General features: G+C 47.5%; 1 protein-coding gene across 1 annotated transcript in view; it reads left to right on the top strand.

The window, feature by feature from the left end:
- The first annotated feature begins 971 nt into the window (after positions 1–971).
- The window catches only part of LOC137291617 (tubulin polyglutamylase TTLL7-like), a 28902-nt gene continuing 5095 nt past the window's right edge, over positions 972–24778 (top strand). The window contains exons 1-16 of the mRNA XM_067823010.1: positions 972–1449; positions 3306–3469; positions 3776–3994; positions 4236–4293; positions 5756–5887; positions 6155–6313; positions 9416–9632; positions 10237–10560; positions 11588–11682; positions 13788–13929; positions 19566–19778; positions 20319–20417; positions 20632–20949; positions 21287–21421; positions 23219–23299; positions 23643–23803. Of these exons, the coding sequence (XP_067679111.1) occupies positions 3412–3469; positions 3776–3994; positions 4236–4293; positions 5756–5887; positions 6155–6313; positions 9416–9632; positions 10237–10560; positions 11588–11682; positions 13788–13929; positions 19566–19778; positions 20319–20417; positions 20632–20949; positions 21287–21421; positions 23219–23299; positions 23643–23803 (2411 nt within the window). The 5' untranslated portion in view covers positions 972–1449; positions 3306–3411. The remainder of the gene's footprint in view (positions 1450–3305; positions 3470–3775; positions 3995–4235; positions 4294–5755; positions 5888–6154; positions 6314–9415; positions 9633–10236; positions 10561–11587; positions 11683–13787; positions 13930–19565; positions 19779–20318; positions 20418–20631; positions 20950–21286; positions 21422–23218; positions 23300–23642; positions 23804–24778) is intronic.

Raw genomic sequence — 24778 nt, 5'->3', positions numbered from 1 at the left:
TGTGAATGAAAATCATGAATGGAATGAGTGATGAAAGTAGTACCAGCAATGTCAAAGTTCACCTCTTAGCCAATCAAATCACTCGAAGGTGTTATGACACATGTGTCATAACACTTTGTTATGAAACACCTTTACGAAGTACCACGTGGGTAATAATTATCTTTATTACTCATCCATTGAAGATATCACTGTTTAATAATTTTACAAGGCTATTACACATTGTGTAATAGCATCGCGTGATGTCGTATGTATGACGTCAAAGTTATGACGACATAATGCTAATACCTCTGTCACAATAGTATTAGACCTTGCTTGACTATCGGAAAGCTGAGAGTCACCACACTCGATGAGATCTTTGGAAAGAAGTACTTTGCTCTATACTATTTTGCTATTGTTTGGTGAGTAATAAATAAAATACTAATATCCCGTGCTTTCGCAGGTTAGATAGCAAACCATTCACTCGTTTCATAAATATGGTATTACACGGGACATAGTTTAGTATTCCCCATTTTTTTTCAACACTATATCATTTCTTGAGTAAATGTCGTCTATATTATATTTTTCCTGTCGAGTAACTTCCACTATGACGTAAGAACAAGTGTGACGTCATTACGTCAACAAGGACGTGCGTCTTACGTCAGAAGCACCATATGCCGACAATGCAGTGGAGAGCGAGGAGTTGTTATTGTCTGCGTGTTTAGCACAGGATTTATATCCCTTATCATAAACCATATATTAACTGTTTAATAACTACCGTTCTACGGGCACCTATTGATTTCAAATGCCTCATCCATCATCCATTCACCAGAACTGTTAATCCGTCATACTGTATTCCTGCCCTGAGAAATTGCCACACTTAACACACTCTCTTGTCACATATCTTATTTCTGTCTAAAGAAAACCCGAGGCTGTTACACGCTCGTCGGAATAGTTGTGATACAAATTCAAAACTATCTTGGGCCAGGTCCTATAATTTGTAAGTACTGGGAGTAATACGTCATTGAATATGTGTTTGTATTTAAATCAGACCACTCAACCGATATAACATTTATTTGCGTCTTTAGTATTACTTCAGTACCACGATGTTGGGAATGAAATTAAACACGTCCATGCCTAATAGGTCACTGAGATTTTTAAAAAAGGTCACACCAACGGTGAGAAGTAATACATCCTGGCTATATTGTGACTGAAAGTGTTCACTGAGATCGGACTGGAAGGTTTGACAGTTGCTAGGCACAAGCGTCCTTTGGAATGGGGTTGTCAGGTGCTTGTGTCACGTGATCAAACAAAGATGGCGGATTTGGCCTCCGACACTGAAAGATTTATCAAGTAAAACATAAGTCGTGGTGAAGCTATCTTTAACATATTTACTATCCTAAACTGGGGATTGCAATTAACTGTTTCTGTACTGGAAAAAAGACTTTTATGGATGTACGTCATGGCGACATGGTAGGTATTTCTCGGGACGATGTGTCCGCAACTTTCACCGACCTCTTTGTCGAGCACTTTTCACTTTCTCCAAGATTCCACAGAAAGACGTGTTGCTCTTCACTATAAACTTCAGCGACAGTCCTACTTAAGTATTATTAATCTGATGAATACATGTGTTTCTGAGATGTTGATGTATAGTGATTGGCCTTTGCCCCGAGGACGACTTTGATGACACCACATATAGTCATGCCCGGCTGTGACCCACTGTGAAACCCTTCCCACCCTGAACTTTGTGTTGGATCTAGACTTTTTCACGACAGGTATTACATATGACCAGAGTGATTTTAAAGATCTTTCTTCATTTCAGCAAACCTAGAACTGTCAGTTTTTAATGCCAGAAAGTTGTCTTCATCCTTTCCCTCCCAACCCTTTTCATCATCTCACTGTCACCCCGTCCCCCAACCAACCCCACCCAGTTACCATTCTCCCTCATCATAAATTACCAGACACACCCATGTTTGTTATGTTTGTTTGTTGGTTAAGAAAAATTGTACAATTATTAACATTATTATTACTATACACTTATATGGGGATTCATGTTTATATGAATTCCCCCATCCAACATATGTCACATACTCTGCCTTGGCATTCAGGGAATATAGACTAGAACTAGAACACAGGATGCATGATCATGCAGGCACGTAAACTAAGACTAACAGTTTCACTGAACTGTTACCCTTTTAACAGTTGTGTTGTTCATATAAATCCTTCATTGTCTGTGTATGTAATATGTTACATATACCACAACATGTATACTAGCATAAATTGGATGCTATATGCCTGTTTCCATGAAATTTATGGTAAGTAGGTATACCATAATGGTATAATAGTATATCATTCTGAGTATACCGTAATGGTATAATAGTATATCATTCTGAGTATACCGTAATGGTATAATAGTATATCATTCTGTGCATATTGTACTGTTTTATATGTGTATCAAAGTACAAAGAAACAATGTTTTAATTTGGCAGCTTGAACAAATATGATATGAGATATTATGTCATGCAAAACATGTTTATCTTATTCAACTAGAGGTTTCAGTTTAACTTACTGGATATTTCACACAATCTATGAAACCTCTGTACTGTGCAGGTATATTGAATATAAGCCCTGTCTTCAGGTTTAAGGATCAGTAATCAGGTCAGAGCACAAAGTATTGATTGAAACCCAGGCACTGATCATGAACTTTAAATGTATCAATCTATTTATCTATCAGTGCATTTTTGGGAGATTCATTTTATGACAGCTGATATTGATCTGATGTTGAACTTCCAGTGAACTCTAATTGAGTTTACACTCAAACATGTTTTTGTCTCATGTTACATAAAAGCATATTAAAAGTAACAAAGTCCAAACAGAGTAAAACACATATTACCATGGACACAAAAAGGGAAACATACTTTTATAAATGTTCAAATTTTAAGCACTGCCACTCTCACAGTAGTAAATGGCATTGCCTGACTGTATGCGATGTATGCGGTGTATGATTTCCAATAATGTCACTGTACACTATATCATCAAAGTATAAGGGTGTAAAAGTACTTTCACGTTTTACCTGTTGTATACAAAAATTGCACAGGTGAATGAAGGAGAACGGAAAAAGACAGCCTGAGATTTGAATCCTCTGGGAGTGTTCGTCTTCCAAATGAAACTAAAAAAATGGATGTGTTATGATTCAGTTATTCTGACTGATTCATTCAGTGATACTTTTTGTACTGCCTCTGCATTTCTGTATCGAGAAATCCCTGGTTTCTTCTTCCTGATGTCTGGTGTCAAGAACTGCATGTCAAACTGTTCTGTTCTTGTTACAGATTCATCAACTAGCTCCATTCTGGTGATGTTCACGATGTGACACCTCACCGTTGTTGTTGACATTGGGGACGGTGGACACATTTAAACAGGGTCAAGGTGAAGGTCATGTCAGGAATGCATCCCAGTATATCCATGTCTTCACTGTCTTCAATGGATAGAGGAGGTATGTCGTCATGGAAACACATCTGGGAGTCATGGAAACATACATGTCTTTTTAAGAATGAACCAGCATATGCTTTAGGTTAGAAATAAACAAACTTCGTTCAAATTAAATAATGAGGAAATCATAGCTTCAACTGTTTTAGATGAATAACTTGCATGAATGATGTCTTGTACGTTCAGTCTTGGAATGACATTAGTATGGTGTTGGTAGGTGTGGACAGTGTGACAAGCATAACAGCCATTATGTGAGGGTTGACATTCAGGTCATCACAGGTACTTCTGTACATAATTGAAATATTTACTGCAGATATTGGGATTTCCTCCATTCCACCTCACATGCGGAGAAACAGTGGACTACCCAACCAACGTTATGACCGAGATGATGGGAACATTGACCTCTACCCCAACAGTGGTAACCGTGGCGATCGTGGTGATCGCGGAGGAGGGAGTGGAAATGCTGCTAAGAAAAAGCGAAAGAAACGCCACCTGGTGACAGCGAATCTCTCCGGAACAAGATATGAAGTTGGTATGTGGCTAGATCCAGTTGCGCAGAAGTGAATATCACTGATGACAGTGTGAAGCTACTCCGCAGTCTGACATAAATTGTGTGATATTGTTATACGAAACTCCAGATTATTTGAAATAGACACTCTCATTGTCAACTTCTAAATTGCTTTCAGTTCAAAATGTGTTGGTGTGCATGCTTTGAAAATTCAAGTAAGCTGAATGTTAACACCCCCTCCTTCATGCTGCGTGTTGTGTTGCAGTGCGGCAGATGGTGGAAAAACTGGGGTACACAGCATCACGAGATGATGATCCTCTCAGGTGGGTAGTCTCCTTCGCGTCATGTAGTTTTATGCTGTAGACTTTTCTTCAGATGTGAAATAGTCATGTCAGTTTATAATGACTGTTTATTTATCTGCACGAGAGAGAAAGATATGCAGCACTTTCTCACCTTCAAACCCTCTGTAAGGATGTCAGGATGTTGATACAGTCAAACCCCGTTGTGTCGAACTCGTCGGGTCCAAGGGAAAAGTTCGACTTATCCGAGTGTTCGACACATCCGTCAGCATTGAAAAGACCAAGAACCAACACGACCACGGTGCTTAACACATTGTTATTTTGCAGTAGGATACACATACGAACAATATATCTTTGCAATAAACGTTTACGGCAGTATTGATCTTTAAATTACAACATATACCAATGTAAATCAATTCAATCACTTTATTCGTCATGGCAAATAAATATGCATACAAAAAGATAAGAACAAGAATAATTTCACAAACTCACAAGCGATCCCATTTACTTGACAGCACTAATGCATTTTCAGTCAGTATAAAAAGTTGTATGGTTCATACACACGGAATCGGAATGTACATACGTGTACATGTGGGGAATTTATCTCTTAAAAAACCCCGAAATTACAATCTGTTTGGCGTTCGGGCATGGCATCACAGCAGACGTCAGTGTCACGTGCTTCCACAAATCTGATAAGGGTGTCGAGGGCGGCCCATGCTGCAGCTAGGGTAGGGGTGATCCTACACCTTAAATACTAAACCAACATCAATTTAGATAATCCAACTCCGTTTTCCTCACTTCTCATTTTGTATTTTCAAGGAAATCACATGACCGCTAACATAGACTGTCACATGACAACAACATGCGCCATTGTTTGTTTAGAGATATCCTGTCGGTCCGTGATCAACGTGTCACTGGTAACAACTTAATTATGGTTAATTGTTTGAGTAAAGTTCAGTTGGTAAGTGTGCTGACAATGTGTGTATAGATGCGTAGTTAAACATGTCACTTGCAATTGATTGTTGAGTCCGTTAATCGTTACTTTTGATCTTTAGGTAGCACGTTTATGAGGATGACTTCCGATTGCGCGACTGAAGTTTTCAGTTGCAACAACCAGCTTTGACAGTTCGAGACAAAAGGGTAAATTTGTACTTGTTAGAGCCTATGGGGACCCTAAAATGAGTTCGACACAACCGGGAATTCGACACATCTAGTTCGACACATCAGGGTAAAAATAATGATAAATATAAGGAAATCGGCAGGGACCGAGATGTCAGTTCGACACATCCGAGAATTTGTCTCAACCGAGTTCAAGACAATGGGGTTCGACTGTAATTAGATAGTATGATCCAGACTTGATTATTCACAAATCATCGCCACAAAGATGGAATATTGCTGAGTGCTGAGTGAGGCTTGAACTCACCCACTCTGAGGATGACTTTAGAACCGTTGGACATGTATAAGGATGACCATGTTATTTTTCCAGCTACATCTTGTGGAATGACAGCTTTGTGTCTACGGAGCGAGTTTCGGAGCTAAAGCCGTATCAGAAGTTAAACCATTTCCCTGGGATGGGGGAGGTGACGAGGAAAGACGCCCTTGCCAGGAATTTCCTCAAGTGAGTTGTTAAAGAGATTGTGTCGTGTCAAGGAACTTTCATTTGTCTAGTTGTCTGGCTGTTGGTTCTCTTGGTTAGAGCCTATATTGTTAGAAGTGGGATTTTAAAATTCTGATAGAATGAAGGCTTTTTCACTCCCTAAGTAGATGTAGTGTGATGGATGATCAACATGGACTCCGACAGAAGAGGTTCATCTAACAAAAACATTGCCGGAGAAGTTTCGAGAGTTGAAGGCAGATAAAGTGATTAGAATTTCTTTCTCTCCAGAATTCAGAAATCCTTTCCTGAAGATTACAACTTTGTGCCCAAAACATGGATTCTACCAACAGATTACAGTACACTACAGAACTACGCCAAGGAACTGAAATCAAAGAAAAAAATGAAAACATTTATAGTAAAACCTTCCAATGGTGCACAAGGACATGGGTAAGTCTCATGGTTTGTAAGGCCATTAGTAAGACACATGAAACACATAAGGATGCAAGTAAAAAATACACAAAAATACACAATGTACATAGGTATAACTGAATGAATGGACAGGTGAGTGTAAGATGATCATAAGGATTTCAGATTAGGTTTCAGCCAGTTCATCTGGTAAGCTACAGAGGAATATTGCTCACTCCTATTTTGCTGAAATGATTCTTGATATGACATAGGAACTGCTTGTCACTGGACTCTCTAGTGGTGTGATCCAGTGCCTGGCCTAGATCTGATTATCTACAGACGGCCATGGTATAAGTGCTATGGTGCTGTGATCCAGTGCCTGGCCTAGATCTGATTATCGACAGACGGCCATGGTATAACGGCTCTAGTGGTGTGATCCAGTGCCTGGCCTAGATCTGATTATCTACAGACGGCCATGGTATAACGGCTCTAGTGGTGTAATCCAGTGCCTGGCCTAGATATGATTATCTACAGACGGCCATGGTATAAGTGCTCTAGTGGTGTGATCCAGTGCCTGGCCTAGATATGATTATCGACAGACGGCCATGGTATAACGGCTCTAGTGGTGTGATCCAGTGCCTGGCCTAGATCTGATTATCTACAGACGGCCATGGTATAAGTGCTCTAGTGGTGTGATCCAGTGCCTGGCCTAGATCTGATTATCTACAGACGGCCATGATATAACGGCTCTAGTGGTGTGATCCAGTGCCTGGCCTAGATCTGATTATCAACAGACGGCCATGGTATAAGTGCTATGGTGCTGTGATCCAGTGCCTGGCCTAGATCTGATTATCTACAGACGGCCATGGTATAAGTGCTCTAGTGGTGTGATCCAGTGCCTGGCCTAGATATGATTATCGACAAACGGCCATGGTATAAGTGCTCTAGTGGTGTGATCCAGTGCCTGGCCTAGATCTGATTATCTACAGACGGCCATGGTATAAGTGCTCTAGTGGTGTGATCCAGTGCCTGGCCTAGATCTGATTATCTACAGACGGCCATGGTATAACGGCTCTAGTGGTGTGATCCAGTGCCTGGCCTAGATCTGATTATCTACAGACGGCCATGGTATAAGTGCACTAGTGGTGTGATCCAGTGCCTGGCCTAGATATGATTATCGACAGACGGCCATGGTATAAGTGCTCTAGTGGTGTGATCCAGTGCCTGGCCTAGATCTGATTATCTACAGACGGCCATGGTATAAGTGCTCTAGTGGTGTGATCCAGTGCTTGGCCTAGATCTGATTATCTACAGACGGCCATGGTATAAGTGCTCTAGTGGTGTGATCCAGTGCCTGGCCTAGATATGATTATCTACAGACGGCCATTGTATAACAGCTCTAGTGGTGTGATCCAGTGCCTGGCCTAGATCTGATTATCTACAGACGGCCATGGTATAAGTGCTCTAGTGGTGTGATCCAGTGCCTGGCCTAGATCTGATTATCTACAGACGGTCATGGTATAAGTGCTCTAGTGGTGTGATCCAGTGCCTGGCCTAGATCTGATTATCTACAGACGGCCATGGTATAAGTGCTCTAGTGGTGTGATCCAGTGCCTGGCCTAGATCTGATTATCTACAGACGGTCATGGTATAAGTGCTCTAGTGGTGTGATCCAGTGCCTGGCCTGTACCTGATTATCAGCAAACCGATATGATATACTTTAGTGCTGTGATCCAGTAACTGGCCTGGACCTGATTATCAGCAAACCGATATGATATACTTTAGTGCTGTGATCCAGTACCTGGCCTGGACCTGATTGTCAGCAAACCGATATGATATACTTTAGTGCTGTGATCCAGTACCTGGCCTGGACCTGATTATCAGCAAACCGATATGATATACTTTAGTGCTGTGATCCAGTACCTGGCCTGGACCTGATTATCAGCAAATCGATATGATATACTTTAGTGCTGTGATCCAGAACGTGGCCTGGACCTGATTATCAGCAAACCAATATAATATACTTTAGTGCTGTGATCCAGTAACTGGCCTGGACCTGATTATCAGCAAACCGATATGATGTACTTTAGTGCTGTGATCCAGTACCTGGCCTGGACCTGATTATCAGCAAACCGATATGATATACTTTAGTGCTGTGATCCAGTACCTGGCCTGGGCCTGATTATCAGCAAACCGATATGATGTACTTTAGTGCTGTGATCCAGTAACTGGCCTGGACCTGATTATCAGCAAACCGATATAATATACTTAAGTGCTGTGATCCAGTACCTGGCCTGGACCTGATTATCAGCAAACTGATATGATATACTTTAGTGCTGTGATCCAGTAACTGGCCTGGACCTGATTATCAGCAAACCGATATGATATACTTTAGTGCTGTGATCCAGTTCCTGGCCTGGACCTGATGATCTGCACACTGATATGATATACTTTAGTGCTGTGATCCAGTACCTGGCCTGGACCTGATTATCAGCAAACCGATATAATATACTTAAGTGCTGTGATCCAGTACCTGGCCTGGACCTGATTATCAGCAAACCGATATGATATACTTTAGTGCTGTGATCCAGTAACTGGCCTGGACCTGATTATCAGCAAACCGATATGATATACTTTAGTGCTGTGATCCAGTACCTGGCCTGGACCTGATGATCTGCACACTGATATGATATACTTTAGTGCTGTGATCCAGTAACTGGCCTGGACCTGATTATCAGCAAACCGATATGATATACTTTAGTGCTGTGATCCAGTAACTGGCCTGGACCTGATTATCAGCAAACTGATATGATATACTTTAGTGCTGTGATCCAGTACCTGGCCTGGACCTGATGATCTGCACACTGATATGGTATACTTTAGTGCTGTGATCCAATAACTGGCCTGGACCTGATGATCTGCAGACTGATGTGGTATACTTTAGTGCTGTGATCTGGCCTGGACCTGATAATCTGCAGATTGCCAAAGTATGAACAACTCAAAAGAAGAGAAGTACCACTGGATTCCTTCAATATTCTTGTTGTGAAAGTGTCAGATTGCCGTAGTAATAAAGAAACACATTGTACCTAGCTTCTTCAGTCATTACAGAACATTCTCTCACCTGCTTCAATATTTGTCCTTCAGTATATGTCTGTATCGAAATGCAGAGAAGATTCCCCCGACTGAGCACTTCATCGTCCAGGAGTATATTGACAAGCCCTTGCTCCTTGATGGCTACAAGTTTGACCTGCGTGTCTACGTCCTTGTCACGTCATGTGACCCTCTCCGCATCTTCCTCTTCAATGATGGACTTGTCCGTCTCGGCACTGAGAAATACCTGCCGCCACATGAAAGTAACATCGTAAGTTCACCTTTCTGTCAAGGTCATGTGCTCAGCAGAAGCAATTATCGTATATCTACGAATCCATGTATTACAAATTAAGTATGCTAACATTTCTTCCATCTCTGGAATGTCCGTACATTTGAAAGAGAGCTGATTATTTTGACAATGAACAGTTAGAGACTGAACCAGAAAAAGGATTACATACAAGTTAATTGTCCCAAAACAATGTTTTTTCACTTGCTAAGAATAGGTCTTAGCAACTTGTGCTTGACACAAGAGCCAACTGTGCATCTCGTAAGATGTGACTAATGAGATCAGGTAGTTAAGCTTGCTGACTTGGTTCACACATGTCATTGGTTCCCATTTGCACAGATGGATGCTCATACTGTTGATCACTGGATTGTCTGGTTAAGACTGGATTAGTTATAAACCACTGCCATATAGCTCAAATGTTGCTGAGTGCAGCGTAAAACTAAACACACTTGCTCAATCTATTAAATAACATTGTTAAGAGTTCACTTTATGAAAGAGTTAATATTTTGATCATTGGCCCAATGGCCTAGGAGTAACTGAGATGTTTGTAAGAGCTGTGTTATCTCATCAGTGATACATCTGTCCACAGAACCACCTCTATATGCATCTCACCAACTACTCTGTAAACAAACATAACGAGTTCTACGACAAAAGTGCCTCAGTGGACACTGGGAGTAAACGCTCGATACGCTACTTCAATGACTTCCTCAGACGTAACGACATCGATGTGGCGTTGTTGTGGCGCAACATCTCTGACATGATTGTCAAGACAATGTTAGTGGCCCAGCCTCATGTATTACACTCATACCGCATGTGTCGTCCTGGAGCTGGGACGAACAGTGACAGTGTGTGCTTCGAGATTCTTGGATTCGACATTATGATTGACAGGAAGCTGAGACCTTGGTTGCTGGAGGTGAGACATGATTGGTTACAAGTACCTTCATCCACTGTGTATCACGTCATAGAATGGTTACAAGTACCTTCATCCAAAGTGTATTGCGTCATAGAAGGGTTACAAGTACCTTCATCCACTGTGTATCACGTCATAGAAGGGTTACAAGTACCTTCATCCACTGTGTATCGTGTCATAGAAGGGTTACAAGTACCTTCATCCACTGTGTATCGTGTCATAGAAGGGTTACAAGTACCTTCATCCACTGTGTATCGCGTCATAGAAGGGTTACAAGTACCTTCATCCACTGTGTATCGCGTCGTAGAAGGGTTACAAGTACCTTCATCCACTGTGTATTGTGTCATAGAAGGGTTACAAGTATCTTTATCCACTGTGTATCGCGTCATAGAAGGGTTACAAGTACCTTCATCCACTGTGTATCGCGTCATAGAAGGGTTACAAGTACCTTCATCCACTGTGTATCGTGTCATAGAAGGGTTACAAGTACCTTCATCCACTGTGTATCGCGTCATAGAAGGGTTACAAGTACCTTCATCCACTGTGTATCGTGTCATAGAAGGGTTACAAGTACCTTCATCCACTGTGTATCGCGTCATAGAAGGGTTACAAGTACCTTCATCCACTGTGTATCGCGTCGTAGAAGGGTTACAAGTACCTTCATCCACTGTGTATTGTGTCATAGAAGGGTTACAAGTATCTTTATCCACTGTGTATCGCGTCATAGAAGGGTTACAAGTACCTTCATCCACTGTGTATCGTGTCATAGAAGGGTTACAAGTACCTTCATCCACTGTGTATCGCGTCATAGAAGGGTTACAAGTACCTTCATCCACAGTGTATTGCGTCATAGAAGGGTTACAAGTACCTTCATCCACTGTGTATCGCATTGTACAAGGGTTACAGTATTGGTTCTGCAGTGATGAATGTTGAAGGGTTAACATATTTCTCTGTTTGTCTGGCTGAACAGTGCCCTCAGTGATGTTTACATCTGTTGGCAAGAAATCTGCTACATATCTATTGTTTTCAGATAAATCGATCTCCAAGTTTTGGTACAGATGAGAAAATTGACTATGACATCAAGTCTGGACTGGTTGAAGACACACTGAGACTGCTGAATATCAAGTAAGGACAGTGTGTGGTCATCAGGGCTGTAAAGATGATCTGAACTATCATTTACTTTGATTTAGAGTTATCTATCCTCTGTTACCTCTTAAGCAAACTGGGGTTTCAAGTTTTTTGTCAGATATTTAGAGAGACTGAAACTACTTCAGCTTGGTTTCATTTCATAAAACATATATTCATCTGGGGAATGACTTGGTCGCAATAGACTATCGCTATCTTAATAGTTGGTTCCCCGTCAATAACCACCACTGGACAGGGCTGTGCAGGATGTGTGGGAGTCATCAGTATCATTGATGATAGGGCTGTGTAGGATGTGTGGGAGTCATCAGTATCATTGATGACAGGGCTGTGTAGGATGTGTGGGAGTCATCAGTATCATTGATGACAGGGCTGTGTAGGATGTGTGGGAGTCATCAGTATCATTGATGACAGGGCTGTGCACGATGTGTGGGAGTCATCAGTATCATTGAGGACAGGGCTGTGCAGGATGTGTGGGAGTCATCAGTGTCATTGATGACAGGGCTGTGTAGGATGTGTGGGAGTCATCAGTGTCATTGAGGACAGGGCTGTGTAGAATGTGTGGGAGTCATCAGTATCATTGATGACAGGGCTGTGCAGGATGTGTGGGAGTCATCAGTATCATTGATGACAGGGCTGTGTAGGATGTGTGGGAGTCATCAATGTCATTGAGGACAGGGCTGTGTAGAATGTGTGGGAGTCATCAGTATCGTTGATGACAGGGCTGTGTAGGATGTGTGGGAGTCATCAGTATCATTGATGACAGGGCTGTGCAGGATGTGTGGGAGTCATCAGTATCATTGATGACAGGGCTGTGCAGGATGTGTGGGAGTCATCAGTATCATTGAGGACAGGGCTGTGCAGGATGTGTGGGAGTCATCAGTATCATTGATGACAGGGCTGTGTAGGATGTGTGGGAGTCATCAGTATCATTGAGGACAGGGCTGTGTAGGATGTGTGGGAGTCATCAGTATCATTGATGACAGGGCTGTGCAGGATGTGTGGGAGTCATCAGTATCATTGATGACAGGGCTGTGTAGGATGTGTGGGAGTCATCAATGTCATTGAGGACAGGGCTGTGTAGAATGTGTGGGAGTCATCAGTATCATTGATGACAGGGCTGTGCAGGATGTGTGGGAGTCATCAGTATCATTGATGACAGGGCTGAGTAGGATGTGTGGGAGTCATCAGTATCATTGATGACAGGGCTGTGTAGGATGTGTGGGAGTCATCAATGTCATTGAGGACAGGGCTGTGTAGGATGTGTGGGAGTCATCAGTATCATTGAGGACAGGGCTGTGTAGGATGTGTGGGAGTCATCAGTATCATTGATGACAGGGCTGTGTAGGATGTGTGGGAGTCATCAGTATCATTGAGGACAGGGCTGTGTAGGATGTGTGGGAGTCATCAGTATCATTGATGACAGGGCTGTGTAGGATGTGTGGGAGTCATCAGTATCATTGATGACAGGGCTGTGTAGGATGTGTGGGAGTCATCAGTATCATTGATGACAGGGCTGTGTAGGATGTGTGGGAGTCATCAGTATCATTGATGACAGGGCTGTGCAGGATGTGTGGGAGTCATCAGTATCATTGATGACAGGGCTGTGTAGGATGTGTGGGAGTCATCAATGTCATTGAGGACAGGGCTGTGTAGAATGTGTGGGAGTCATCAGTATCATTGATGACAGGGCTGTGCAGGATGTGTGGGAGTCATCAGTATCATTGAGGACAGGGCTGTGCAGGATGTGTGGGAGTCATCAGTATCATTGATGACAGGGCTGTGTAGGATGTGTGGGAGTCATCAATGTCATTGAGGACAGGGCTGTGTAGGATGTGTGGGAGTCATCAGTATCATTGAGGACAGGGCTGTGTAGGATGTGTGGGAGTCATCAGTATCATTGATGACAGGGCTGTGCAGGATGTGTGGGAGTCTTTAATGTCATTGAGGACAGGGCTGTGTAGGATGTGTGTGAGTCATTAATGTCATTGAGGACAGGGCTGTTTAGGATGTCTAAGAGTCATCAATGTTATTGAGGACAGGGCTGTGTAGGATGTGTGTGAGTCATTAATGCCATTGTTGTGCAGATCAAGTGACAAGCGGCGGAACATTGCTGCCCAAAAAGCAGAGGCCAGGAAACGGCTGTTTCGGTCAACAAAGAAGGTTGAAGTTGATGTCACAGACCTTGAGAAGAAACGCCAGACGATCGAGCGGAGGAAAGAGGAACTGGTATGATTGTCATCACGTCTCATGCACCTCAAACTTTTCTCACGTCTAAGTTTCCATGTCTCAAACAAAGTGTCTCCTTCCCAATGTTCCATCCCATGCACCTCCCCCCCGACCATGTCCCATCCCATGCACCTCCCTCCAGCCATGTCCCATCCCATGCACCTCCCTCCAGCCATGTCTCATTCCATGCACCTCCCTCCAGCCATGTCCCATCCCATGCACCTCCCTCCAGCCATGTCCCATCCCATGCACCTCCCCCCCGACCATGTCCCATCCCATGCACCTCCCTCCAGCCATGTCCCATCCCATGCACCTCCCTCCAGCCATGTCTCATTCCATGCACCTCCCTCCAGCCATGTCCCATCCCATGCACCTCCCTCCAGCCATGTCCCATCCCATGCACCTCCCCCCCGACCATGTCCCATCCCATGCACCTCCCTCCAGCCATGTCCCATCCCATGCACCTCCCTCCAGCCATGTCTCATCCCATGCACCTCCCCCCCGACCATGTCCCATCCCATGCACCTCCCTCCAGCCATGTCTCATCCCATGCACCTCCCCCCCGACCATGTCCCATCCCATGCACCTCCCTCCAGCCATGTCCCATCCCATGCACCTCCCTCCAGCCATGTCTCATCCCATGCACCTCCCCCCCGACCATGTCCCATCCCATGCACCTCTCTCCAGCCATGTCTCATCCCATGCACCTCCCTCCAGCCATGTCCCATCCCATGCACCTCCCTCCAGCCATGTCTCATCCCATGCACCTCCCTCCAGCCATGTCCCATCCCATGCACCTCCCTCCAGCCATGTCCCATCCCATGCACCTCCCTCCAGCCATGTCCCATCCCATGCACCTCCCCCCCGACCATGTCCCATCCCATGCACCTCCCTCCAGCCATGTCCCATCCCATGCACCTCCCCCCCGACCATGTCCCATCCCATGCACCTCCCCCCCGACCATGTCTCATCCCATGCACCTCCCTCCAGCCATGTCCCATCCCATGCACCTCCCTCCAGCCATGTCCCATCCCATGCACCTCCCTCCAGCCATGTCTCATCCCATGCACCTCCCCCCCGACCATGTCCCATCCCATGCACCTCCCTCCAGCCATGTCTCATCCCATGCACCTCCCCCCCGACCATGTCCCATCCCATGCACCTCCCCCCCGACCATGTCCCATCCCATGCACCCCCCCCCCGACCATGTCCCATCCCATGCACCTCCCTCCAGCCATGTCCCATCCCATGCACCTCCCCCCCGACCATGTCCCATCCCATGCACCTCCCTCCAGCCATGTCTCATCCCATGCACCTCCCTCCAGCCATGTCCCATCCCATGCACCTCCCTCCAGCCATGTCCCATCCCATGCACCTCCCCCCGACCATGTCCCATCCCATGCACCTCCCTCCAGCCATGTCTCATCCCATGCACCTCCCTCCAGCCATGTCCCATCCCATGCACCTCCCCCCGACCATGTCCCATCCCATGCACTTCCCTCCAGCCATGTCTCATCCCATGCACCTCCCCCCCGACCATGTCCCATCCCATGCACCTCCCTCCAGCCATGTCTCATCCCATGCACCTCCCCCCCGACCATGTCCCATCCCATGCACCTCCCTCCAGCCATGTCTCATCCCATGCACCTCCCCCCCGACCATGTCCCATCCCATGCACCTCCCTCCAGCCATGTCTCATCCCATGCACCTCCCCCCCGACCATGTCCCATCCCATGCACCTCCCTCCAGCCATGTCTCATCCCATGCACCTCCCCCCCGACCATGTCCCATCCCATGCACCTCCTTCCAGCCATGTCTCATCCCATGCACCTCCCCCCAGACCATGTCTCATCCCATGCACCTCCCCCCCGACCATGTCCCATCCTATGCTCCTCCCTCCAGCCATGTCCCATCCCATGCACCTCCCCCCCGACCATGTCCCATCCCATGCACCTCCCCCCCGACCATGTCCCATCCCATGCACCTCCCTCCAGCCATGTCTCATTCCATGCACCTCCCTCCAGCCATGTCCCATCCCATGCACCTCCCCCCCGACCATGTCCCATCCCATGCACCTCCCTCCAGCCATGTCCCATCCCATGCACCTCCCTCCAGCCATGTCCCATCCCATGCACCTCCCTCCAGCCATGTCTCATCCCATGCACCTCCCTCCAGCCATGTCCCATCCCATGCACCTCCCCCCCGACCATGTCCCATCCCATGCACCTCCCTCCAGCCATGTCTCATCCCATGCACCTCCCTCCAGCCATGTCTCATCCCATGCACCTCCCTCCAGCCATGTCCCATCCCATGCACCTCCCCCCCGACCATGTCCCATCCCATGCACCTCCCTCCAGCCATGTCTCATCCCATGCACCTCCCTCCAGCCATGTCTCATTCCATGCACCTCCCTCCAGCCATGTCCCATCCCATGCACCTCCCTCCAGCCATGTCCCATCCCATGCACCTCCCCCCCGACCATGTCCCATCCCATGCACCTCCCTCCATCCATGTCCCATCCCATGCACCTCCCCCCCGACCATGTCCCATCCCATGCACCTCCCTCCAGCCATGTCTCATCCCATGCACCTCCCTCCAGCCATGTCTCATTCCATGCACCTCCCTCCAGCCATGTCCCATCCCATGCACCTCCCTCCAGCCATGTCCCATCCCATGCACCTCCCCCCCTACCATGTCCCATCCCATGCACCTCCCCCCCGACCATGTCCCATCCCATGCACCTCCCTCCAGCCATGTCCCATCCCATGCACCTCCCTCCAGCCATGTCTCATCCCATGCACCTCCCTCCAGCCATGTCCCATCCCATGCACCTCCCCCCCGACCATGTCCCATCCCATGCACCTCCCTCCAGCCATGTCCCATCCCATGCACCTCCCTCCAGCCATGTCTCATCCCATGCACCTCCCTCCAGCCATGTCCCATCCCATGCACCTCCCCCCCGACCATGTCCCATCCCATGCACCTCCCCCCCGACCATGTCCCATCCCATGCACCTCCCTCCAGCCATGTCCTATCCCATGCACCTCCCTCCAGCCATGTCTCATTCCATGCACCTCCCTCCAGCCATGTCCCATCCCATGCACCTCCCTCCAGCCATGTCTCATCCCATGCACCTCCCTCCAGCCATGTCCCATCCCATGCACCTCCCTCCAGCCATGTCTCATTCCATGCACCTCCCTCCAGCCATGTCCCATCCCATGCACCTCCCCCCCGACCATGTCCCATCCCATGCACCTCCCTCCAGCCATGTCTCATCCCATGCACCTCCCCCCCGACCATGTCCCATCCCATGCACCTCCCTCCAGCCATGTCTCATCCCATGCACCTCCCTCCAGCCATGTCTCATTCCATGCACCTCCCTCCAGCCATGTCCCATCCCATGCACCTCCCTCCAGCGATGTCTCATCCCATGCACCTCCCTCCAGCCATGTCCCATCCCATGCACCTCCCTCCAGCCATGTCTCATTCCATGCACCTCCCTCCAGCCATGTCCCATCCCATGCACCTCCCCCCCGACCATGTCCCATCCCATGCACCTCCCTCCAGCCATGTCCCATCCCATGCACCTCCCCCCCGACCATGTCCCATCCCATGCACCTCCCTCCAGCCATGTCTCATTCCATGCACCTCCCTCCAGCCATGTCCCATCCCATGCACCCCCCCCCCCCCCGACCATGTCCCATCCCATGCACCTCCCTCCAGCCATGTCCCATCCCATGCACCTCCCTCCAGCCATGTCTCATCCCATGCACCTCCCTCCAGCCATGTCCCATCCCATGCACCTCCCTCCAGCCATGTCCCATCCCATGCACCTCCCTCCAGCCATGTCCCATCCCATGCACCTCCCTCCAGCCATGTCTCATCCCATGCACCTCCCTCCAGCCATGTCCCATCCCATGCACCTCCCCCCCGACCATGTCTCATCCCATGCACCTCCCTCCAGCCATGTCCCATCCCATGCACCTCCCCCCCCGACCATGTCCCATCCCATGCACCTCCCTCCAGCCATGTCCCATCCCATGCACCTCCCTCCAGCCATGTCTCATCCCATGCACCTCCCTCCAGCCATGTCCCATCCCATGCACCTCCCTCCAGCCATGTCCCATCCCATGCACCTCCCCCCCGACCATGTCCCATCCCATGCACCTCCCCCCCGACCATGTCCCATCCCATGCACCTCCCTCCAGCCATGTCCCATCCCATGCACCTCCCTCCAGCCATGTCTCATCCCATGCACCTCCCTCCAGCCATGTCCCATCCCATGCACCTCCCCCCCGACCATGTCCCATCCCATGCACCTCCCTCCAGCCATGTCCCATCCCATGCACCTCCCTCCAGCCATGTCCCATCCCATGCACCTCCCTCCAGCCATGTCCCATCCCATGCACCTCCCTCCAGCCATGTCCCATCCCATGCACCTCCCTCCAGCCATGTCTCATCCCATGCACCTCCCTCCAGCCATGTCCCATCCCATGCACCTCCCCCCCGACCATGTCTCATCCCATGCACCTCCCTCCAGCCATGTCCCATCCCATGCACCTCCCCCCCGACCATGTCCCATCCCATGCACCTCCCTCCAGCCATGTCCCATCCCATGCACCTCCCTCCAGCCATGTCTCATCCCATGCACCTCCCTCCAGCCATGTCCCATCCCATGCACCTCCCTCCAGCCATGTCCCATCCCATGCACCTCCCTCCAGCCATGTCCCATCCCATGCACCTCCCCCCCGACCATGTCCCATCCCATGCACCTCCCTCCAGCCATGTCCCATCCCATGCACCTCCCCCCCGACCATGTCCCATCCCATGCACCTCCCCCCCGACCATGTCCCATCCCATGCACCTCCCTCAAGCCATGTCCCATCCCATGCACCTCCCTCCAGCCATGTCCCATCCCATGCACCTCCCTCAAGCCATGTCCCATCCCATGCACCTCCCTCCAGCCATGTCCCATCCCATGCACCTCCCTCCAGCCATGTCCCATCCCATGCACCTCCCTCCAGCCATGTCCCATCCCATGCACCTCCCCCCGACCATGTCCCATCCCATGCACCTCCCTCCAGCCATGTCCCATCCCATGCACCTCCCTCCAGCCATGTCCCATCCCATGCACCTCCCTCCAGCCATGTCCCATCCCATGCACCTCCCTCCAGCCATGTCTCATCCCATGCACCTCCCCCCCGACCATGTCCCATCCCATGCACCTCCCTCCAGCCATGTCCCATCCCATGCACCTCCCTCCAGCCATGTCCCATCCCATGCACCTCCCTCCAGCCATGTCTCATCCCATGCACCTCCCTCCAGCCATGTCCCATCCCATGCACCTCCCTCCAGCCATGTCCCATCCCATGCACCTCCCTCCAGCCATGTCCCATCCCATGCACCTCCCTCCAGCCATGTCTCATCCCATGCACCTCCCCCCCGACCATGTCCCATCCCATGCACCTCCCTCCAGCCATGTCCCATCCCATGCACCTCCCTCCAGCCATGTCCCATCCCATGCACCTCCTTCCAGCCATGTCTCATCCCATGCACCTCCCTCCAGCCATGTCTCATCCCACATATTTAGGTTTCTTCCATTCTAAACTCATCAGTGATTGTTCCGTCTCCCACAGAAGGAACTGTTGTCCCGTATCCGGAGGGCTGCAGCCAGGGAGGAGTATGAGAACCGCAACTGTGGCAGGTTCAGGCGCATCTTCCCATCTGACGACCGGGCGCGGCAGGAGAAGTACTGCAGTCTTCTGTCATCATGCTTCACAGTGTTCCTGGCCGGTCGAGGCACCTCCATGCAGAAGGAGATCCAGACCATGTACAACAACAGATACAGGGTGAGAACCGCAGAATGTGTGGGAAAGAATGGAGAGAGAGTACATAATGGATGGCGGCACATCTCAAAGCTCTTGGTGTCCATGTATGTGTGTAATGTTTGTCAGAAAGCTGTCACTGTTTGTGCATATTCCTACTGAATGGAGATTACATTACCTGCCATTTTGTATGGCACATTGGACCCGCATCATCTCACATGTCCTGAATAGACTGGCTGAGTGTCATCCCTCAGTCATACAAGAATCTGGGGTTCTCTGCCTGACCTTGTATCTCTGACTTGGATCTTTGACGTTTGACTGTGGGACTGTGTGGGACTGATTTGTGACTTTATGACTGACTTGTGACTATATGACTGACTTGTGGCTGTGTTTGACTGATCAGTGAATCAGTATGTCTGACTTGTGACTGTATGACAGATTTGTGACTGTGCATGACTAACATGTGACTGTATGACTGACTTGTGACTGTGTGTGACTGACCTGTGACTGCTCGAGTGACCTGTGACTACATATGACATCATAACTGACTTGTGACTGTTTCAGGAGGAGGAGATCATGGACATGCTGGCTGAGTGTGAGGCAGATGAGAAGGAGGGTCGTGTCTTCACCAACCCTGGGTCATCACGCCCGAGAGGACCCAAGGTAAGGAGTTAACACTCTGTCACAGCTGTAGTGGGTTCTGTATAATACTTTAGTTGTTCAGCATGCACAACTAATGTTCAACAGGTTAAAACACAGTTTTTTCAGTGAAGTTAAGTCAGCCATGATTGCTGCCTGAGACTTAAAATATCGTTCCTTCACTGACATTGTGTGGAGCAGGTATTTACCAATACAGCCTTGACCTTCCTGCTTTCAGCCACTTCAGAGTATGCCAGAGAGTGTTCCGGCCCCACGTGAGGAGCTAGATGATGATGATGAAGATGAGTTAAGTGATAGTGCCTCACCGCCTAGTTCCACAGTTCTCCGACGCCGTTCAGCACACACACCACCACGACCCTCTTCTCGTCCAGACAGTGTCCAGAGCAACCACAGCTCACGGCCATCATCAGGGGTTCTACGCATGACCCAGCGCCCCACCAGCAACACCTCACTCCCCGGGGCCCAGCAGCGCTCCAAGTCATTGTCCAGGGCAGCCACCTCCAACAAACTGACAATCATGCAGAGGAATGGCATTGTAAGTACATTTTGACCATCTTGCAGAGGAACGATATTGTAAGTACGTTTACACTGTCTTGCAGAGGAACGGCATTGAAAGTATATTTAATTGCACTGTCTCGCAGAGGAATGGCATTGTAAGTACATTTGCACAGTCTTGCAGAGGAACAGGATTATAAGTACCCTTGTGCCATTATGCAGAAGAATAGCATAACTGGTGTGTGAGATATAGAGAGGATACTAAATGTGTGATGCATTTTTATTATTATGAGAGTTGTAATGGTGTGTCTGACCCAAGACTGAGGCATTTGACTTGTGTAATACTTCCTGATGTCAAGATCTGATTATATCTGCAGGATGACAACTTCCTGTCGTCTATGGTAAAGGAACGGGAGGACGAGTTGACAAAGAAAACACTGTCCTCTCTTAATGAGATGCGGATCAAGTTCCCTGGCAAGACCGACCTTGAAGCGGAAACGCTGCTTGACAAGGTAGAAGAGACTCATGACAATGTTAGCTTCAGCTGAATGTCATATGCTGATGACAAGTATGCCAAGAGAAAGTAGGAACATGATGACTGCTACTTGAATTTAGAGTAGGAGAAGTAACTGCTTTTGGTGAAGGAGAATTAAAAGACCACAAAATGTCTTGTGTCAAGCTACTTAGAGTGGGTAAATAGGGTTTACACTGCTGTAAGCTTATTTAGGCATTTGGGTCAGAAGTTGGTTTCACACCATGTACCCATGTTGGAATCAAACCTACGGCTTTGGCATGATGAATTAATGCACTGACCAAAAGGCTGTGCAACTGTTCCTAGAACTTATCAGTAAACTCAGCCCCAGTGTTATTCGTTACACTCCTACACTGGATCTAACAAAACCTAGAAAGAGGTCACGTCAGGGAACATTTGAGACTGACCAATCAGAGCAGAGCTTACCAAATCACAAAAGTGGATATTCGTACATACCTCTGGAACTTTTACCCACGTAAAGGTTTGTACCCGAATGATTCCAAATGCTGTTATCCCTGTGATCGCCTCTAGTTGATGCACATGGAGTATGCCACAAAAGCGAGTAAACAGTTGCTGAAAATAGCATTTTTGGCAACATTAAAGGATGTCAGCTTGCTGAAATATTAGCTAATGGTAACCATGTCAACAGAAACCAAGAAGCGTATATACTGCAGGTCAAATATCAGTGTTATATGCAGATTTTTGTTTGTGGAGAAAACAGTGTCAGTTATCGGTGTAAGTCACACCAAACCCTAAACAGTAGCCATTGTCTGATTGGTTAAATCAATTTAACCAGCTTGCTTTTGTTTGGACAGTCATAGTTCACTCAAAGGTTACCTGACACGACCTCCTTCTAGGTTTTGTTAGACTCAGTGTAAGACTGTAATAAATAACACCGTGACTAAGTTTACTTAGACTGCAGAACATCTTTGAGTTGCAGTTTTAGTTGGAAAGTCAGATATGGACAAACCTGATGGATGAACAACTCCTTTATTCAGGTGCTGCAACAATCGACACAGATTCTTGAATCATACCTGTTTGACAATGATACAAGAATCTGTTCACCCATAAAGTCTGTCCTTATCTGTTTCTAGAACTGTTAAAGGGGTATGGTTTTTTGTTTGTGATCTATCATTTACGTCTGTCACAGTAGTACTGTGGTCACATGACACAGGCCAACATTATGTAAAAGACATGACATAATCCCAAGGTGTTGGTTGAAAATGTAAAAACGAGGGCGAGGGAAAACCCGACCCTGACTGAGGGAAAGTGTTGTATCTATCATATAAATCAAAGGAAAAAATGACAAATTTATCAAACCGGTCATATAAACTGTCAGTGATGATAATTAGATGATCAATTAATGAAGCTATAGAACAGTGACCAAAGCTGTAGTAAAATCTATGTAATGAAGATAGGCCAAACTATAAATTGATAATTTAACACCAAAATCTTCATTGGCTCAGTAGCTGTCCAACTCATCCAATTCATGATCTGACAGATACAGATCAAATCCAGAAGAGGGAAAACATTTGCACTTTCAATTTGATCTTTGGCGGCATTATTCAATTGATTTCAGATGCTCGAATGTTGATGTTGAAAGAATTCATGTGGTGGAAATCTACTTTGAGGGCTAAGTTCTGAGTATTGTATAGAATGTCCGAGGGATATTGTATATGACCCTGAAAGGAGGTTTACCAGAGAAAAAATGCCCCCCAAAACACTGTATATGTGACATGTGAGGTTTTTAAGTCTTTTTATACTTTGTGTGTCGCAGCTGAATGAGAACTGGAAGTTCCACAAGCCTCGGATAGCATCCTACTGGCTGGTGAAGCTTGACTCCATCAAGAGAAGGAAGGTGATGATGCATTCTGGGAATGTTTGGGGACAAGACTGACAATGAGTTCAATGTTGGTGGTGTCATTCATTTGTGTGCATTACAGAGCTTTTGTGGTTATGGAGGTGTGTGGAGTCTCAGTCTGGTGAAGGATCAGCAGTCCTGAGTTCAAATCTGAGGATTTGTGTGATCTCTGATTTATCTGTGCCAGTTCTTGTGGTTCTGCAGCAGAAGGGCAAATGTCTGCTTCATCATGTAAAAATGACTTTCTGTAATGTTACATGGGGGGGACACTGCATGTTAATACTGTACTCTGATTATTTACTTCAAGTGTTTGTAATTTGACAAATGTTTTCTATTCAAGGTGACGGACATTGTGAGGTCAAATGTCAAGGCTGTATTACAGAGGATCTGGCGATGTTCTGATGTGGACAACCTGCGTTTGTATCGCATCTTCAGCCGAGTGTTTAATCGTCTGTTGTGGAGTCATGGCCAGGGGCTGTGGAACTGCTTCTCTTCTTCTGGGTAGGTAGCCCTCTGAGAAGGGGTCATCCTGTTTCTCTTCTTCTGGGTAGGTAGCCCTCTGGGTAGGGGGTCATCCTGTTTCTCTTCTTCTGAGTAGGTAGCCCTCTGGGTAGGGGGTCATCCTGTTTCTCTTCTTCTGAGTAGGGGGTCATCCTGTTTCTCTTCTTCTGTGTAGGTAGCCCTCTGGGTAGGGGTCGTCCTGTTTCTCTTCTTCTGGGTAGCTAGTCCTCTGAGTAGGGGGGTCATCCTGTTTCTCCTCTTCTGGGTAGGTAGCCCTCTGAGTAGGTGGTCATCCTGTTTCTCTTCTTCTGGGTAGGTACCCCTCTGGGTAGGGGGTCATCCTGTTTCTCTTCTTCTGGGTAGGTAGCCCCCTGGGTAGGGGGTCATCCTTTTTCTCTTCTTCTGGGTAGGTAGCCCTCTGGGTAGTGGGTCATCCTGTTTCTCTTCTTCTGGGTAGTGGGTCATCCTGTTTCTCATCTTCTTGGTAGGTAGCCCTCTGGGTAGGGGGTCATCCTGTTTCTCTTCTTCTGAGTAGGGGGGTCATCCTGTTTCTCTTCTTCTGAGTAGGTAGCCCTCTGGGTAGGGGGTCATCCTATTTGTTTTCTTCTGAGTAGGTAGCCCTCTGGGTAGGGGGTCATCCTGTTTCTCTTCTTCTGAGTAGGGGGTCATCCTGTTTCTCTTCTTCTGAGTAGGGGGTCATCCTGTTTCTCTTCTTCTGAGTAGGTAGCCCTCTGGGTAGGGGGTCATCCTATTTGTCTTCTTCTGAGTAGGTAGCCCTCTGGGTAGGGGGTCATCCTATTTGTCTCTTCTGAGTAGGTAGCCCTCTGGGTAGGGGGTCATACTATTTGTCTTCTTCTGAGTAGGTAGCCCTCTGGGTAGGGGGTCATCCTGTTTCTCTTCTTCTGAGTAGGGGGTCATCCTGTTTCTCTTCTTCTGAGTAGGGGGTCATCCTGTTTCTCTTCTTCTGAGTAGGTA

This window comes from Haliotis asinina, chromosome 7 (assembly GCF_037392515.1).
Source record: "Haliotis asinina isolate JCU_RB_2024 chromosome 7, JCU_Hal_asi_v2, whole genome shotgun sequence".
NCBI classification, from domain to species: Eukaryota; Metazoa; Mollusca; class Gastropoda; order Lepetellida; family Haliotidae; genus Haliotis; species Haliotis asinina.
This window is presented reverse-complemented; position numbering and strand designations above follow the sequence as displayed.